Source organism: Thunnus thynnus, chromosome 4 (assembly GCF_963924715.1).
Source record: "Thunnus thynnus chromosome 4, fThuThy2.1, whole genome shotgun sequence".
NCBI lineage: Eukaryota > Metazoa > Chordata > Actinopteri > Scombriformes > Scombridae > Thunnus > Thunnus thynnus.
Window position 1 is genome coordinate 20987505 of NC_089520.1, and position 18505 is coordinate 21006009.

At 40.3% G+C, this 18505-nt stretch overlaps 1 protein-coding gene across 2 annotated transcripts in view; it reads left to right on the plus strand.

Moving 5' to 3' along the window:
* col7a1 (collagen, type VII, alpha 1) overlaps positions 1-18505 on the plus strand; it is a 55406-nt gene that overhangs the window by 10374 nt on the left and 26527 nt on the right. For both annotated transcript variants that reach the window (XM_067587428.1, XM_067587427.1), the window contains exons 10-52: positions 1225-1380; positions 1902-2021; positions 2130-2279; positions 4593-4709; positions 5118-5264; positions 5412-5537; positions 5654-5800; positions 6047-6169; positions 6349-6615; positions 7914-8057; positions 8210-8341; positions 8559-8705; positions 8923-9045; positions 9138-9287; positions 9379-9515; positions 9652-9778; positions 9872-10015; positions 10716-10885; positions 11159-11194; positions 11360-11386; positions 11480-11524; positions 11638-11757; positions 11841-11912; positions 12004-12039; positions 12135-12188; positions 12340-12414; positions 12644-12757; positions 14205-14231; positions 14331-14384; positions 14494-14565; positions 14649-14708; positions 15163-15198; positions 15281-15325; positions 15732-15767; positions 15877-15921; positions 16054-16089; positions 16231-16266; positions 16403-16435; positions 16551-16622; positions 16733-16792; positions 16998-17033; positions 17119-17199; positions 18088-18123. In XM_067587428.1, coding sequence (XP_067443529.1) covers positions 1225-1380; positions 1902-2021; positions 2130-2279; positions 4593-4709; positions 5118-5264; positions 5412-5537; positions 5654-5800; positions 6047-6169; positions 6349-6615; positions 7914-8057; positions 8210-8341; positions 8559-8705; positions 8923-9045; positions 9138-9287; positions 9379-9515; positions 9652-9778; positions 9872-10015; positions 10716-10885; positions 11159-11194; positions 11360-11386; positions 11480-11524; positions 11638-11757; positions 11841-11912; positions 12004-12039; positions 12135-12188; positions 12340-12414; positions 12644-12757; positions 14205-14231; positions 14331-14384; positions 14494-14565; positions 14649-14708; positions 15163-15198; positions 15281-15325; positions 15732-15767; positions 15877-15921; positions 16054-16089; positions 16231-16266; positions 16403-16435; positions 16551-16622; positions 16733-16792; positions 16998-17033; positions 17119-17199; positions 18088-18123 — 3971 coding nt within the window. The remainder of the gene's footprint in view (positions 1-1224; positions 1381-1901; positions 2022-2129; positions 2280-4592; positions 4710-5117; positions 5265-5411; positions 5538-5653; positions 5801-6046; positions 6170-6348; positions 6616-7913; positions 8058-8209; positions 8342-8558; positions 8706-8922; positions 9046-9137; positions 9288-9378; positions 9516-9651; positions 9779-9871; positions 10016-10715; positions 10886-11158; positions 11195-11359; positions 11387-11479; positions 11525-11637; positions 11758-11840; positions 11913-12003; positions 12040-12134; positions 12189-12339; positions 12415-12643; positions 12758-14204; positions 14232-14330; positions 14385-14493; positions 14566-14648; positions 14709-15162; positions 15199-15280; positions 15326-15731; positions 15768-15876; positions 15922-16053; positions 16090-16230; positions 16267-16402; positions 16436-16550; positions 16623-16732; positions 16793-16997; positions 17034-17118; positions 17200-18087; positions 18124-18505) is intronic.

Genomic DNA, 18505 nt, shown 5'->3' on the forward strand with positions numbered 1-18505 from the left:
CATCATCCAACATATCAAATACATTTTATCATCACCACTCTTTTGAATGAAACAGACAGAGAAAACATTTACTTGGTTTTCACTACGGATTGTGAGTACTTTTGTCCCTACATATTTAAAGACAGGGTGTGGCATGGATCATAACAGTGTCAAAATGTCTGAATGTTTATGCCATGATTCAGGAGAGAAAAGTGGTCCCTGAGGGCAGATGTAAAAGGTTTCTCCCACCGAACATTTGGCAGGAGTGCCAGTCTCACATGGAGCTTCTCTTCTGACTATCTAGGCTGGCAGTATGTGTGAGAGAGTATTTAAATTAAGTCAGTCTGTATTTTGTAATGAGAGGTGTGCTGTTTGTACCTGTTTCTGTGTCTGCTGGTTCTAACAAGCATGCACCTTTGACACTGATAACTCAAACAAACAAGACGGATACTGACAGAAACAGATACCAAAGTACATGACATACACATGCATGCAACTTGGGGCTGCAACTAACCATTATTTTTATTATCGATTAGTCTGTTGATTATTTTCTCGATTAATCGATTAGTAGTTTGGCCTATAAAATGTCAGAAAATTGTGAAAAATGTCAATCGCTGTTTCACAAAGCTTAAGAAGCAACCTCAAATGTCTGGTTTTGTCTCAGCCAGCAGTCCACAAACCAAAGATATTTAGTTTACTATCATAGAGGACAACAGCAACCAAAAAGTATTCACATTTAAGAGTCTGGAATCAGAGAATTTTATCATTTTTTCTTTTAAAATGAGTCAAAATTATTTATCCATTATCAAAATAGTTGCTGATTAATTTTCTATCAATCGTCTAATCAATTAATTCACTAATTGTTGCAACTCTACATGCAACATAGACTCACTCGCAAATGATGCACGTCTTTCCAACCCAGTATCACGCCAAAGCGTCTAATACACCTGCTGGTCTTTCATAAAGCTCAGGACATATTGAGCTCATTGCAGTTGCAGAGTACATTATAAAGTTCTGAACAATGTTATGAACAGTTGACCGGATGTCATACTCAGAGATTATGCTCTGAGATGAGAATGAGGTAAACTTAATGTACTTAGGACATATGCCATATTTTAGCAGCTTGTTGTCAGCTAATTTGACAACATACAGGCAGTGAACAGTATAATTTGTAATCGCTATTAGCGCACTAATTAGTCTTCTGCATGTCTATTTGCCCTGTCTGTTTTTTGACTGGAAGAGTAGGTCAGCCAGCAGCTCAACTGTTGGAGCAGTCTCTGTCTGCAGACTCCACATCTGTTACCCTGGAGTCACTTCAGCCCGACACAGAGTACGTCATCAGCCTCTACCCCCTGTTCCCCCGAAACTCTGCATCCCCGTCCATCCTCAACGCTCGTACATGTGAGTCCAACCTGTGGTCCTCTATTAATACCCTTGTGCTGTTTTTTGGGTGGTTAATTGGAGGATCGGCAGTTCGCTCCTCCAGTCTGCATGTCGAAGTGCCCTGGGCATGATACTGAACCTCAAATTGCTCCCGATGCATCGTTATGTGAATGTGCATTAGATTAGATCCTGATGGGCAGGTTGGCACCTTGGGTGGCAGCCTCTGCCATCAGTGTATGAATGTGTGTGTGAATGGGTGAATGTTGACATGTATTGTAAAGCACTCTGCATGGTTGGAAGACTAGAAAGGTGCTATATAAATACAGTCTATTTACCATTAATGATGATTATGAAAGCTTGTAATTTGATCAGTCTTAATCAGTAATACAGCTGTAAATTTAGTAATAAATTTACAAGTCATAGATGCGGTATTTGTACTTGATAGAACACATAGTATATAGTGATACTGTCTGCTTGTGGAGGTTTCAATTAGTAAACATTCACAATGTCTGTGTGTGGCATGTTTTTGCATGCGTCAGTGCGCCTTGAGGCAGTGCAGCAGTTATCAGTGGAGACGGCGTCAGAGGGCAGTGTTCATGTGCGGTGGAGAGCAGTCGCTGGCACGCGAGCCTACCGTCTCGTCTGGGGACCGTTTACAGGTCAGACAACATCAAACACATCAACATCTTTTACTCTGATTATGATTTTTTTTTTCTCCTGATTTGTTTTAAATATGTTTCATGTGTTTTGTTTTTCTGTCTACAAAGGCCGGAATGTTGAGAGTGTTGAGGTCGCTGGTGACACTCAGTTTCACACTTTGTCCAGACTTCAGCCAGACACTGAGTACATCCTCACTGTCATCCCGCTGTATGAAGGCAACACTGAGGGCCCTGTAGCAACGGCCAGATTCAAGATAGGTGGGTGTAATTCTAGGTATTTACCACAACATCAAAGCTCAATCTCTGCTATTTGCTATTCCATTTATTTTTTTGTACTTTTATGTTTCTAAATCAGTAATTGTAGTGAACCGTATACTGTACAGCATTTATAAGACTGCTGTTTGAAAAGATGCTTGATGTTTCCAGTGAAGCGACAGGAAACAGAAAGCGAAGATAGAAAATCTTCCTTGCTGTTTGTCCCTCTTCTGAAAACCCACACGTGTTACTCTTTAGCTCTGTTTAAGGAACACTTCCAGCACACCTACACACTCATTATACACGCACACCATCTGTCTCTCATGAGTAATGCACATATGGCGTCACTTCAGTCGGACCAGTATTATTTGAATGAAGTCTGAGTCACTGCAGAGCCACTGTACTGAGCAGAGAACTGGCAGACATGGAGGACTGAGAGGCCTTGTTTGCCCTAGTTCTGCCATCAAAGATGAGAGATGTATACACCACACTAACTTAAATTTAGCTGAGCTTGTTTCTCCGATGTTTGTTCCTGTGTAAACCAGTAGGTTTACAAGTTAGTTGTGTTTGTTGCTTGTGATGAGACATTTGTTCCTACTCATTAGGAAAAAATGTGTTGACTTTTTTTTTCTTTCAGTACAGCCCACATTGAATGACTCATATTTATTTACAAACATGTAATTAATATATTCATCAGCACCATCAACTTGAACAAAATTCATGATCTTGGAATATATTTTAATGTCTTGTTAAGCTTTGTACATGAAGTCCTTGACAGTATATATTAAAGACCGTGTTAAAGTTAGATGGAAGAAAGTTAAAGTTCAAAATTCTCATTTGTCTCATTTATGGCATTTAATCATGCAAAGTATGTACATGAAGTAAAATCCTGACTTTTTTTTACTGTCTGACTCTCACTGGCCTTAAAGGGACATCAGTGGGTGCTTATTACTCAGACATGGGCTTGTAGACTTTGTTCTTTGACCTTTGAGCTCCCCTAACGACACCTGCCACTTATTCATTGATGTATGCTCATCACATGTGCAAGAAAAGAGAGAAAGTGTTTGTCTGTCTCATGGGGATGACCTGTGTGATGATTTCTTGCTCTTTGTCACATCATGCATTTGAACTTCACCCATGCATTTCTTTGAAACACGTCCACGTATTGTGTCTGAAATGAAAGATGCATTCTCCAATTTATTCAGTTGTCAGTGCTATAATATTGGCATCCCCTCAACACTGTAGTCTTTGTATCATTTTACAAGAGATTTCTGAACCCTAAAGATAAGAAAACCACCACCACAGTTCTGACATAGATATGTGCAATATGTGTATGCGAATATGTTTAAATACTGTATTTGGGTAATGTACAAATTAATTTTGGGTTTGGAAGGGTTTCAAAATGGCATGCATATCCATGATCACTTACTTAGTTTACTTCTCTTTTGCTTTGCACTGGGATCACTGATATCCCCAGTTATATCAAATAAAAAAGCTAAGTTGCTTTAAGCCTCTGTAAACAAACTTTATTGTGAACAGTGGATCACATGACTACAGTACTGTATGTGTAATGTGAAAGGGGTCACTTGTAGTGACGAACCCAACAGTCTCTACAGTGTTTCAGTGTTTTTTTTAACTAATTGTTTTGGTTTTACAACCCACAACCTTACTATTTGGTTCGCTCTCACCGCTCCCATCAGCAGATGTTGTCAGCAAAAAAGCTCAGATAAACCCATTGTACACTGTATACTATCTGTGATATTCATTCTACAGATAATATATACGATATGATATGAGACACTGTCTGTTGCACTGAGAGCAATCATCTTCCCATGAGTCCTGTAATCGTCTGCCTTCAGCATAAGACATGATGCTGTACTAAGTTAATGTGTCAGGGTGTGACATGTTTGCAAGCAGACCAGAATTTGTGGCTACAACCCTGCAGCTATGATGTGTTTTTAAAAGCGTGACTCAGTTGAAATGTCAGTAGAGTACTTTATAGTAGAATTCTCTCGAAGTTTAATGAATTCTACAGGTTCGACTGACTTCGAAGTACTGCAGCAGGTATGTGTGTAAGATGGCAAAAATACAGATTGCCTTTCATTAGCATTGTTTGAGTTTATAGTGAATCAAAATGTATTTCTACAAATAAATCAATTCTATAAATTTTACTGTTTTATCAGTTAAGGATAAAGCAATGATATCAACAATGCAGTTGTAAATGTAATATTTTTCATTGATGGATTGATGGGAAAAGAGCTTTATTTATTACATGTTACATAATTACATACATATTATATAACACGCTTTCCTCAGAGCGTCAGGAGCAGCAGGTCCTCAGAGCAGCTACCACTGGACCCTCCTCTATCCGCCTCACCTGGAGAATCATTCAGTCCTCTCAGGGGTATCGCCTGGAGTGGAAGGAGGGGGAAGGTCAGATATACATAGATGTCACACACACACACACACACACACACACTCACACCCATGCTCAAAAACTCATGTACTAATAGCATATGAACTCATATAAATGACTTTTAAGTAGGGCTGGGCAACATGAATGTTATTATTATGATCATAGTGATTTTGGTATCTAATGAAACCTGCAACAATTGCAAACCTAAAAAGTCATTGAACTCCATAGTAATGAAATTGTTTCAGATCTCATTTTTGAGTGACTTCAGGTTGCATAATGTGTGCCCTGATGACTTAATCATTATCTCTTCACTGTGTTATTTGGTTGAAATAATATTGCATTATACCCCACTTTGAAGGTACAGATAGTAGGAAGTATATACATCCAACACAACCACCTACAACTGATTGCTGCTCTGTCTCCAGGAGGCCGTGTCCAGACGCTGTCCTTCCCTAGAAGCACCAGCAGCTATGAGCTAACAGGCCTTCAGCCCAACACAGAATATGTCATCACCCTGTACACCCTGTTTGAAGGTCGTGAAGAGGCCACACCTGTCTCCACCACATCCAGAGGTCAATGACCCAGCCAGGGGGCACTCTAAACTCTGAATCCATTTTGGATTGATTTATGGGTCATGAATGTGCTGGATTGCAGTTCCGAATGATTTTTTTGTACTTGAATAGATTTTTCATGACTGTCCTAATCCTCTGGTGTTACAGAGGAACAGCCAGTCGGGAGGGTGTCCAACCTGAGAGTGGTGGAGTCTCTGGGCACCATCGTCAGACTTGGCTGGACTGGTGTTGCTGGGGCCACACAATACCGCATCATTATCCTAAACACTGATGGTAGACTGATTGATTTTATTGATTGTTTTATTTTTCATTTAGATTTCTTAGTGCCCAATTATGGATGAAAACATGTGTGTGAGTATAGTGTCGCTGTGTGCTTTATATCATGACAGCGGGAACAGATGAAATTCAGGTTATCCCTGGAAACCAGACGACCCTTGACCTCAGAGACCTGACAGTGGGGGTGTCTTATGGTGTGAGTGTCACAGCACTGGTAGGAGAAAATGAAGGAGACCCAGTGACTGTCTACATCAAACCAGGTGAGGCGAAAAGTGACAGTGTTCAACGTATACTGTGTATTGCTTAATGTGACATGTGGATCATTACCCAACACATCTTGTATGTCTAAATATTAAAAAAATATCTTTGAGAGCCCATTGCATTGGATGGAATTCCTGATGTGCAACCATTTCTTTGTCTGTGTAGTTGCCCTAGAAGGGAAATACTCAAGCCTGCTTTCTTAAAAAGAATTAGAGATTGTCACAAGAGTATGTCCTTAATTTCAGAACAAGGTGCTGGCAGAGTGACTAACCTCAGAGTGACAAACGCAAACAGTCGGAGAATTCGAATTGCCTGGACAGGTGTTACTGGGGTAACAGGGTACAGGATTACTTGGAGACAAGGCAACAGTAAGTTATGTGCTGAAAGGAATTTGTGAGGTCATCATTTTGAATGCTGTTTTGTCATATTGTATTTTACATCACATGATCAAACCTGTTGAAAAAACAGGTGACAGATTCTGAAGCTGACTTTGAAGCTTCATATCTTCATTGGCTTATTTTATATTCCTTCTTGCTCTATGTTGTAGGTGTGGAGCAGTCTCGTCTTGTGGGTGCGGACATCTTGGCTTTCACTATAGATGGCCTACAACCAGATCAGGCGCTGATGATTGGTGTTGCAGCTGTGGTTGATCAGCGCGTTGGAGAGGTGGTCACACTTTCTTCCCGGACTAATCCCCACAGTGGATCAGTGTCTGGCCTTCAGATCATTGACGTCACATCTCGGACGATACGCATTGCATGGACGCTCGCCCCTAGAGCGACTGGCTATAAGATCACTTGGCGGCGTGATGATGGTAAGCAATGATTAGCATTGGCAAGACAAGTTTACTTGTATAGCCCATTTCAACAGCAAGGCAATTCAGAGTGCTTTACATAGAGCATAAAAGGCATCAAGACAGAATATAAAAGCAACACAAGGCAATGTAAAAAAGACATTTAAATACAGTTAAAAAAGTGTTAAAATTTGGAAATAAAAATAAGCTAAAATAGAATAAGACAGATAAAACAATAAAATAAAAATTACAGTGCAGTGTAAGATATTAACCCTTAACCCTCAAAAGTCTTCAGCTGTGATTTAAAAAAAACTGAGAGTTGCAGCAGACCTGCAGTTGTTTGGGTGTTTGTTTCAGATGTGGAGCATAAAAACTAAACCCTGCTTCTCCATGTTTAGGGGACAGAAAGCAGACCTGTCCCAGACCACCTGAGAAGTCTAGATGGTTCATAACGTAGCAGCGGATCAGAAATGTATTTTGGCTCAAAACCGTTTAGTGCAGCAGCAGCACCTGTGAAGACACCATTACAGTGGTCAAGTCTACTGAAGATAAATGCATGGACAAATTTTTCCAAATCCTGCTGGGACATAAGTCTTTTAATTCTTGATATATTCTTCAGGTGATAGTAGACTAACTTTATAATTGTCTTAATGTGGCTGTTGAAATTCAGGTTTGAGTCCATGACTACACCAAGATTTCTGGCTTGGTTTGTAGTTTTTAACATTCGATCAAAGCTGAGTGCTGACTTTTAATTACTCTTCCTTGGCTCCAAAAACACTTACTTCAGTTTTGTCTTTGTTTAATTGAGGAAAATTCTGGCACATCCAATCGTTGATTTATTCAATGCACTTACTCAGTGCTTGTATTGGACCATAGTCCCCTGGTGATATGGTTATGTAAATTTGTGTGTCGTCTGCATAACTGTGGTATCATATTTTGATGTTTTCCATAATTTGAGCCAGTGGCAGCATGTAGATGTTGAACAGAAGAGTTCCCAGAATGAAGGCTCGGGGAACTCCACATGTCGTTTTTGTCCGCTCAGATGTGTAATTACCTATAGACACAAAGAAGTCTCTGTCCTTTAAGTAGGATTCAAACCGATTCAGTACTGTGCCAGAAAGTCCCACCCAGTTTTCCAGTCTGTCTAGTAATATGTTATGGTCGACTCTGTCAGCATTAAATCCTTAAAGAAGATACATCAGTACATGATAGCAGGCCAACATAATGAATACTACAGTAAGTGGATTTGGGTGGTGATTTGACTGTCAGCCTCTTGTTGGAGAATTTCCATCTTTCTGCAATGTTGTTGCTTGTTGCAGGAGCTGAAACAACTCGTAATGTGGCTGCTGATGTCTCCTCCTTCGTCATTGATGGACTACAGTCAGATTCTGCCTACAGTGTGTTAGTTTCTGCACTGAGTGGTTCTCGAGAAGGAAGTCCTGCCACTCTGACTATCAGAACAGGTACCACACTGAATTTGTCAAATGCACATTTTTGCTGTTGTCCTGAGAATATTGAGAAAAAGCTTGTATATGAGCAGGAAAATACAAAATACAGTAATTGGGACTATGTAAATAAAGAATGCTTGAAACACGTTAACTGTCTGTACTGGCAGAGTCAGATCAGTCTGTGGTCGGGACGGTGACGTCACTGCAAGTCCAGGAAACCCGGGGAGAGGTTGTCCGAGTCACTTGGGTTGGTGTGCAGGGAGCAACGGCTTATCGCGTGTCTTGGAGGAGAACAGATGGTAGGATTATTGCTGGTCTGTCTTTATTTTGTGATAAAATCTCATAAAGTTTTATAGATCTCACAGCTCATTTGTAAAGTTCCCAAAGTTTCCTTTAAACCATGCATGCCAGGTCAGAGTCTGACCTAAATGAGAAATAAATGATTTCTGTGATGGATATTCTATGGCTGCTGGACTGTGTTCAACTGCTCATTGCTTTGGCTGTATGCTGCTGTAGGTGGTGAGGAGAAGAGTCAGCTGGTCGGAGGAGACGTGACAGCAGTGGATTTAGACCGGCTAGACCCTGGAGCTCAGTATGAGGTGCAGGTCAAGGCTTTAGTTCAGAACCGAGAGGGAACCCCTGTGTCTGTCAGAGTCACCACACGTGAGTCCTGTCTTCCTATATCCCAACAGTAATCCAGGGTTCCCACAAGCCTTAAAAATGATCAAAAGTTTTTCAAAGTGAATGACAAAAAATACATTAGATACATGAAATGAAAGGTCAAATTTAATGTGTTTATGTGCACATTATTATTATTATTATTATTATTATTATTATTATTATTATTATTATTATTATTATTATTATTTGTTCGATACAGCTGGTCCCCCACTACCCACCACAACTTTACAAGTGGCAGAGATTACCCAGAGTTCTGTGCGGCTGGGCTGGACTCCACTACAAGGTGCCAGGGGATATATTCTACGCTGGAGAGAGGAGACAGGTGAAACATATTATTAAACATCATTATATGTTTTATTGCAGACATTAATATGCAGCTTTACAGTCTTGTGATTATAACTTTACATTTCTCAGACACTGGCCGAGGCCAGTCTGTTACGCTCCCGGCTTCATCCAGCTCTTACCAGGTGACTGGGCTTCGTTTGGGCCGTCGATACCGCTTTACCATACAGCCCACCTTTGAAAGTGGACTGGGAACAGAAAGCTCTGTCGATGAACGCACTGGTAACATACTAACATGGGACTATTAATAAACTCAACATAGTTTTAAACATCTTTGGATACCTCACTTACTCATATACTTCTACTTCCACAGTGTGTGTGGGCGGGCGTTTGGATGTGGTGTTCCTGGTGCCGGCATCTACGGATCGGATAAACCTTGCAAGTCCTCTGCGTGCACTTCTCACTAGTGCAGCTGGGTCGATCCACACCATTGGACCCCGCGACTCACAGGTACAAATAAGTCTCAAAACTGGGCATGGAGAGATACAAGGCTGGTATAGCTCACATTATCTATGGGCATGTAAATGTTTTGCTTATGGCCTATTGTGAAATGCTTACATTTGATTTCGTTTTCTGCTTGTTTCAGGTGGGAGTTGTTGTGTATGGTTACAGACCCAAAATATGGTTCCTGCTTAATCGTCACAGCAGGTTTGACACACTGCTTCAAGAGATCCAGTCCACACCTTTTGATGAAAGCCCAGGGAATAATATTGGTCTGTTTTTTTCTCACTCTTTTCTGATGAATATCCTTACTGGTGTTGTCCCTCACTGAACTTAGTTGTGATATTGTCTGTCTCCCTCTGCAGGCCAGGCAGTGACTTTCACCCAACAGTACCTTTTGACCCCCTCAGCTGGACGGAGACCGACGGTCCCCGGTGTTGTTGTCATCATTGCTGACAAAAAATCTGCTGACAACCTCACTCTGGCAGCCAGTAATCTCAGAACTACAGGTGTGCTGGAGCAGAGCAGCAAGCAGTGATATTCTTATCATCTTTAGAATGAAAGTTAGGGTTTAGCTTCACTGGAAGTAACTCCCTGCCCCTATACATATGGTTGGCTGTATGATAGAAGGCTTTGTTTAGCATTAAGTTCATCATCCACTAACCTGGTTCCAGATCTCCAGGAAATTAAAAATAAAAAAAATTATTGATTATCAGGTTAATCAGCTACAGACATGCATGTAAAATTCTCTTTGAAAATATTTCACATAGATTGTCTTAAAGCTGCAATGTGGGACTTTTGTCACCCCCTTCTGGCAGTGAGAGTAATTACAAAAACATTGTCGACATTGCTTACGTCATAGGCTCTGCCGTAGCCTACTCCGTTGCTACTGTTTCGGCTGTATAATGGTGGATAAATAGTTTTGAGTGTCACACAACCCCTGTGAAATGGCTTGTTTCACTATCAAAATTTGATCCATTCAAGTTAGCAGAGGGCTAAGCGGAGGTTAGCCGGCTCAGCCAGCATATATATATGTATATCACATATATATATATATATATATATATATATATATATATATATATATATATATATATATATATATATATATATATATATATATATATATATATATACACACACACAAACCCCGAAAACCCCCAAATCTGTGTCTGTTCAACGAGAAAAATCTGTTGGTGTTCTTGCTAGGTGTGACAGTATTAGCAGTGGGTGTAGACCGGGCGAATACTGATGAGCTGCGTCGGGCATTGACGGATGGCAACACCCGGAACATCCTGTATACGCGTGATGCAGCACAGTTGGACACACTACATACTGGTCTGGCAGACTTGCTTTGTGGTATTGCCAGAGTACCAGTGGTAAGAAGAAATCTGGAAAAAGCATTTATTTTGTTCATAATTATGTTTCTCACATTAGAGACATCTCCCACTATTGTGATATTGCTATATCTATCACACTCTTTTCAGCATTATTTCTTCACCAAATGAAATCTTAAAGTTGGACACAGATTCTGATTTGTGGTATTTTAGTTAAGGAACCGGCATGGGTTTAAATGATTGTAATAAAGGAGCACTCAAGGACAAAAGGCTCACTCATCTCTGCTTAATGTTTCTGTCTTTGTTTCTGTCCAGACCGGTCCAGACCGGTGTACCGTTCAGTGCCCTCGGGTGAGTCATTCTGTAATTGCACCTCCATACTGTATTATAGCCTTTTTCATTCAGTTCAGTTTATTAAATAAACTCAGCTCCAGCTCTGAGGATTATACAGGACACTTTATGACTACCAGAAACATCCTTAAGCTCTAAATAAGTTTAATCTTTATCATTTTTCAGGGTGAGAGGGGAGAACGTGGAGAGAAGGTACAGTGCAGAAAGTAGCTCCTTTTTTAACCACTCTTCTTGTAATACATATTTTCACCTGTTTACGTGCCATTTTTTGTTGGACTGCTATAGGGTGACAGTGGCAGAGATGGTGCAGCTGGACGCAAGGGAGAGCCTGTGAGTCATTCCTCATCATTGACCCTGATGTTTCTAAGTGGCAATGTACTGATTTTTCAAAATATTATTTATTGTACATCCTAATAATGTATCCGTCTGTGTTTGTGATGCAGGGTCGCGATGGTTTGCCTGGGAGGGATGGCCCCAGAGGCCCTGAAGGACGCCCAGGTCCACCAGGCCAAACTATCCCTAGTGAGCCCTCAGCAAGGGTGAAAGGTGAAAAGGGGGAGAGAGTGAGTACAGCTAAGGTCATACCAATATTACACAAACTTTCCCAATCAGGACTGACTTAACAATCAGTTTGTTCTCTTTCTAGGGTTTTCCTGGTGTTGATGGGAGTCCAGGGTTGCCAGGACGACCAGGTTCCCCTGGAAATGTAGGAGTCCCGGTGAGTTCAGCCAAAACCAAAAACCAGGGTACTATTGGATGAATTCATGTTTTATTAAAATGATCAATTATGTTGTTTTATTGTCCTTCAGGGTTCACAGGGCATACCTGGTATCAGAGGAGACACAGTGAGTAACCCTCTGTTATCCTGATCCACAGAGTTGTTAGGTAGACACTTAAATATCAAGCACAGTGCTTCCTAAGTCTTTTTCTATTGTTCTAGGGTGAACCCGGTGTGCCAGGGTCACCAGGGTCAAAGGGCGATAAAGGTGAAAGGGTGAGCTGAGTGATCATTTCTAACCTTTTCCCTAATCTACCAAAGTGCGTGTGTAGTTTGTTTGTGCCAGTTTGAAAGAGACAGAGAGCAAAATGATATGTAATATAATATTTGTGTGTTTGTTCATGGTACTTGCTGCTGTTGTTTTTAGGGTGAGCCAGGTTCAGCTATATCTGGAGGGGGTCTTCCAGGGAGGAAAGGAGAACCAGGCATCCCAGGAATACCGGTAAGAGGCAAACTGGAAAGCCTAGCACAAGATCCATCATCAAGATCCATGTGGCCACAAAGTGATAACAAATGAAATGGTCACATTTAGCCTAAATCCCACAGACACTCTCATCTGTGAAAAAATGTCCAACTGCAGCAGAGAGGTCAAAATGTGTTGGAAAATTTTAGATAATGAATCTGCAGCCCTCATTTCTTTATAACAATTAGTGTTTATATTTTGTGTTAAGGGTGCCCCTGGTCGGCCAGGTAGCGACGGAGCTAAAGGTGCTGCTGGAGTTTCAGGAACGCCAGGTCAGGATGGTCGTCCAGGGATACCAGGAACACCAGGACTCTCTATCAAGGTTAGCCTCCTCTCCTGCTTTGATCCATTTCACTTAATTTAGAAAGTAATGCTTTAAATATTTGTATATTTATGTCAGCTCTTAAAGAGTAAATGTAAAAAATAACTTTTTGAGAACAATCAAAAGTTTGTAAAAATCCCAAATGGTAGAAAATCAGAAAGGTGAAGAATTGAAACTTACAGGCAAAGTACAAGCTATTTGGTTGGATAAAGCTGGACTCACCAGTGTTTCCCCTATCCCTTTAGTATCTTAGAGTGTAAAAACATATGGACCTGGTGGATTGATTAACATTAGGATATTGTGTTAACTAACTAATTTAATATTGCATAATGGATACAGAATTTTAAATCATTGAAATAGTTCCCCTGCTGTTATTGGTTGCTGGAAACATCAGCTTCAACTATTCATGCTGTTTTATTGAGCTTCTTAGAGACATTATACTGTATGTACAAGAAATCTTTTTACAATCGGAAATACATATGAAAGTCTATCTGTTCTTTTAGACTAAGCCCATAAATAAGAGATAATATTATCACCTTTAATGTTGTTATGCTTTTAAGTTGAGTAGGCATCGACTACACTGTATTCAGATTATTGTGAAAACAGATATTTTTAAAATGTATGCTTCACGATGTATACTCCATTAATGCATTCATTCATTTAGATTTTTACATACTGCAGAATAACTGTGTCTAAGACTTATTTCTCTGTAGGCATTTTAAAGACCTTAATGAAATCTTTATGAAGTCTTTTGACTCTTAACAACTGGTCTAAGATGCAACTGTTGTTTTAAGACTTGCACACACGGTGGTAGCATTGAGCCACTAACTTCCTCGGTGGAGGCTCAAGCATTTACTGCATGTGCTCACAAATCTGATGCTTGAGAGATTATTTTTGTCACACAATATCATATCAAATGTATGTTTTCTAATTTCAAAATGTTTTTTTTAACAGATCTTAATGATTTTTTTTCCAAAAAGAAATTTTGATATTTAATTGAGACAGACACTGATGGTGCATATCTAGTGCATATCTGTGAAGACATTTATCTGGAAACTCACATGAATCAACTTTTTATAATTTTTCAAAATATGAATTGTCATTTCCAGCAAACTAGCAATACAGTACAAATTCTCAAGAATGTAAAAAAAAGATTTTCTTTCTGTGGATTTAAAAGAATTTTGAATCAAGAAAAGTATGATAAATTATTTGACTTCTGATGAACGATGATTACATATTTTTATAATTCAGTATTCTACCTCGTCTTGTATTTTCATGTAGCAGTTTGTCCTAGTGTTGAGATATTATATGGAGCAGCAGAGAGGTGGCTTGTTTGTGTATGAACCATGCATGCATACACATGAAGCACATCTACCTCTCGAGTAGGTTATCATAGAGAAACTTTATCCTTACAACGATGTTCTGCATCTTCTCTCTCTTTCTGCAGGGAGACAAGGGCAGTACAGGAGAGAGGGTGAGTCACACCATCACCAGCTTGTCCTCTCACTGCAGAGATATCCTGAGGAATATGCCAGCATAATGATTCTGAGCTCTTATCTCTCTTTGCTGACAGGGACCTCCAGGAGTAGGCAGCGGGGTGGCTGTGAAGGGCGAGAGGGGCTCCCCAGTAAGTGCCGTCAATCACTGACAATGTGCTGACACGTCCAGTTTGCAGATGAACTCTGTGTGCATGCGGGGGTGTATTTTGCATTTGCTAATTGCATTTTTATTATCAGGGTATTCCAGGATCTCCAGGGGATCAGGGTTCTAGAGGGCTAGCAGGACCACAGGGCGCCAAAGGAGACAAGGTAGCTGCAGATTGATTTGGTGTATGAGTGGATGAACACGTGGGTTGTTTATCTCAGAGACATGGCCTGTGGTTGTTTTTCAGGGTGATGGTGGTGTTGGGCCGCCCGGACCAGTGGGCAGGCAAGGAGAGCCCGGGGACAGGGTAGGTCAGACACACAGCGGTTATACATCGACGGCTGAAATTGTGATGATGAATCCAGTTTTTGCGGAATATTAACACAACAAATACTAGAAAGCAGTGACCGCACTTCTGATAAGGCTACACACTCTTCCAAAGTTGTTATTTAAAAATGTTGAAACTGCATCTGGATCCAGATCTGTGGATATTTGAATTGATTTTGTTGCTGTTATGCCACGTTTTAACAAAATGCCCTCAAATTCAAGTGAAAAAAAAAGATTATTAAGTGAAATTTGTGGGAAGACTGATGAAAGTGGTTTGCAAAAAATTCGCAGTGAGAGAAAATGTAAATGGAAAGATGTTAGTCTAAGGAAAAAACAATCGCTGCTATACCTCACAGTTCACTAAATTTAATCAGAATCTCTACTTGGTGGAGGTGTTAAGTGTATGTCTTAAGAGTCATGCTGATGTCTTTCAGGGTCCTCGTGGGTCTCCAGGAGAAATTGGCAGCAAGGTAAGATAAAGGTGAGAAAAATCACTTCTGTTGTAAGGTTTAAATGGATGAATGACCTCTCTCACTCTCTCAATCCTGATAGGGCGACCGTGGACAGCCAGGTGAGCCTGGATCACAGGGAGACAGGGTGAGTCACAAGAAGTGAATCAGTCAAGCATGCACGTGTGTGTGTGTGTGTGTGTGTGTGTGTGTGTGAGAGAGAGAGAGAGAGTGCATAGTATATTTACTGTGGTCCACATTCACAGATATAGCAGCAGGTTTAGTTAACTTGTTAACACTTCCTATTCTAAATCACTGTTGCATGTTTACAGGAAGATCATTTTTAAAAAGTTGATTAATGTGTAGACGCAAAGGTCAGATGCAGAATGGCTGCTACTTTTTTTCTGTAAGTTACTGGTATTGATGGGAAAATTCCAGTTACAAAGGATGCTTAATAGTACAAAATTAACATCTTTCATTGAGCAATTGTATATGTACATTTTGTGATAGATGAGACTACTTAGCAAATTTCTCTGACATGTGTCTCCTTGTAGGGGGAGAGAGGATTGGTTGGTGAAACTGGGGAGAGAGTGAGTACAGCAGTGTTGCTTTAGTTTATGATTTACATGAGTTAAACTGTTAATATATTTAGTTTCAGACACGTTTTGTACTTTTATCTGAATAATGTTGTCTTCTCAGGGGGACCCAGGGAAACCAGGCCTCCCAGGAACACAAGGGTTGAGAGTAAGTTACAGACTGTCATGTAGTTTTGGCTAATGACATCAGTGTATCCTTTTTGTTTCATATTTGCTGCCTGAGCTGACTACTATAAATGCACAGGGAGTCTCATGAATGAGTCTTTCCATTTGTCATCAGGGTTTACCAGGGCCCAGTGGACTGGAAGGAGAAAAGGTGAGACTGATTCAATTAAGTGTAATCGTGAGGGAAGCAGCGAGTCAATAGGAACGTGATTCCATCGCAGAACGTTTCATAATCTGATGTAATGAATTTCTAAGCAAAGATGAAAGAACAAGTGAACGTGTCTGTTCCCAGGGAAACAAAGGCGAACGAGGGGAGCCCGGCAGAAGTGTGAGTTATCAGATAAGAAAAAAGAATCATGAGAAATAATAATTCATCTCTTCTTTCATTTTGCATATGCACTTAATGTCAACGACAGTCTTTGTCTGTGGTGACAAGTCTTGACTGTATTATTCATATCATCCAGGTTCCAGGTTTGGCAGGACAGAAAGGGGAACGGGTAAGCTATCACATTCTGCTCTCATACAACCACTCAGTTTAACAGAGCTCGCTGTGCACTGACTCCTCTATCCTTCACTCTGATGGGTTTCCTCTCCTTTGCTCTTCTCCCACAGGGTGAGCGAGGCCTCTCTGGTACTGAGGGGCAGAGGGGGGAAAAGGGAGAGCAAGGACAGAGAGGAGAGAAAGTGAGTAACCGTGGGATGATAATGCTGCAGAAAATATGGATTTGTTTGCTTGTGTGTGTGTGATTGTGAGAATGTACACATAGAAACTGACCAAATGACATTTCTTAAAGGGGGCTCCAGGGTCAGGAGGGTCAGGCGTGCTTGGAGCTAAAGGAGAGCCAGGAGATCGAGTAAGTTCGGACTGAAATCGTCATAACACCACTCTTTATCAGAAGAGCAGATGGTGCAGTCATAATATTTACAACTGCTGTGATATATTCCTGAAAATAGCATCCATTACTTATGAAACATTCCCCTGTGCCACCTGTCAGTGTAAGGCGTGCCCTAAAACCACTCAAAACCAAAAAATACATAAAACATGTGCTCTTCCCTCAGGGACCTGCTGGTATCAGTGGAAGGCCGGGTACCAAGGTGAGAAGCCTGCTGTGTTTTCTTAAGCCTCTCTGTTTATTCATCTTTATTTGATTGCTAAAGTGGTCTTGAAACTGTTCTTTAGGGAGACCCAGGTGAACCAGGGGAGCGGGGGGAGAATGGGCGGCCAGGAATCCCAGGAAAGCCCGGTCTTCCTGGGAAAGAGGTCAGAGTTCTTGTGTGTCTGATCTGGCTGAAACTTTCAACTCTTGACTGTGAAAAGTAACATGGTTTACTCTTCAACAGTATCTTCTCTCGCCACCTTTTCCGGTACTTTTATCAAAAGCTTGTTGTCAGCATTCTCTACATATAGTACTGCCAATTAATCGTCTGTCAATAGACTTATCAATTAATCACCTAATTTCAAGCAAATATTATTTGGTTAAAGCTTCTCCAATGTGAGAATTTACTGTTTTTTTCTGTTTTACATTACTGTAAATGGAATTTCTATGGGTTTTGGACTGTCTGTCAGACAAAACAAGACATTTTACGATATCACCTTGGATTATGGGAAATTGTGATTGACAATTTAGTGACTGAATGATGAATGAAGAAAATAATCTGCATATTTATTGTAATGAAAGTAATTGTTGCTTGCTTATCTAATCGTGTTATCATTCTACAAATTTCTGTTGTCCAAATTAATGATCTGGCAGTTAGTGATATACAGTATATTGACAACATTCTCATTAATATCCTGACAATGATATTAACTATATTGCCCAGCCCTTACATTAAGCTACATTATAGCATTCACTTCCATACCTGTCTTTACTCATTGAAGTTGCAATGGGGATAAAATAGCTCGTTATACTATTGTAAAAACAAAGCTTCTGTTGCTGCATGTTGCTCTCAGTGCTGTAATCAAAGATCAGAAAGCCTGTTTTCTGTTCCTTCTGACACGCATCTCTTTCCAAAGATGCCCTTTAAGAGGTAAAAACAAATACACTCAAATGTATGGCATGTCAATTTTCTCACATTTTCCCATGTATATGTTCGCTGTTGTGTAGATTTGAGATAAAATCCATGAATTATTCATTTTTATATTTTACAGGGAGAAAGAGGAGAGAAGGGTGATGAAGGCACTCCTGTAAGTTTGATCTGTTTCTTTTATTCTCTCTGTATCTCATTTTTAGAATACTAATTTTCATTTCATTTTTTGCTTGAATATTTATTGATGCAATTCTCATTATCTGAATCTATCTCTCACCAAAAACATTTTTTAATCCATGAAGATTAGTGTGAAGATGTCATTGCCCATTTCCCATTACCATATTTAGGTATCAGCATGGCTAGTGGCATGGCTCTATGCTAGTAGCACTGGTCCATACTGAAATAAATGAGCAACTCGGATTAAGATAAACCTTTTTTGTAGACATTCATGGTACCCAGAGAATAGTCCCTAGTGACTTATCCTGTGGAATATCTCACCATCTATAAATCAATGACGCCAGCACAAAATTTTGCTACAG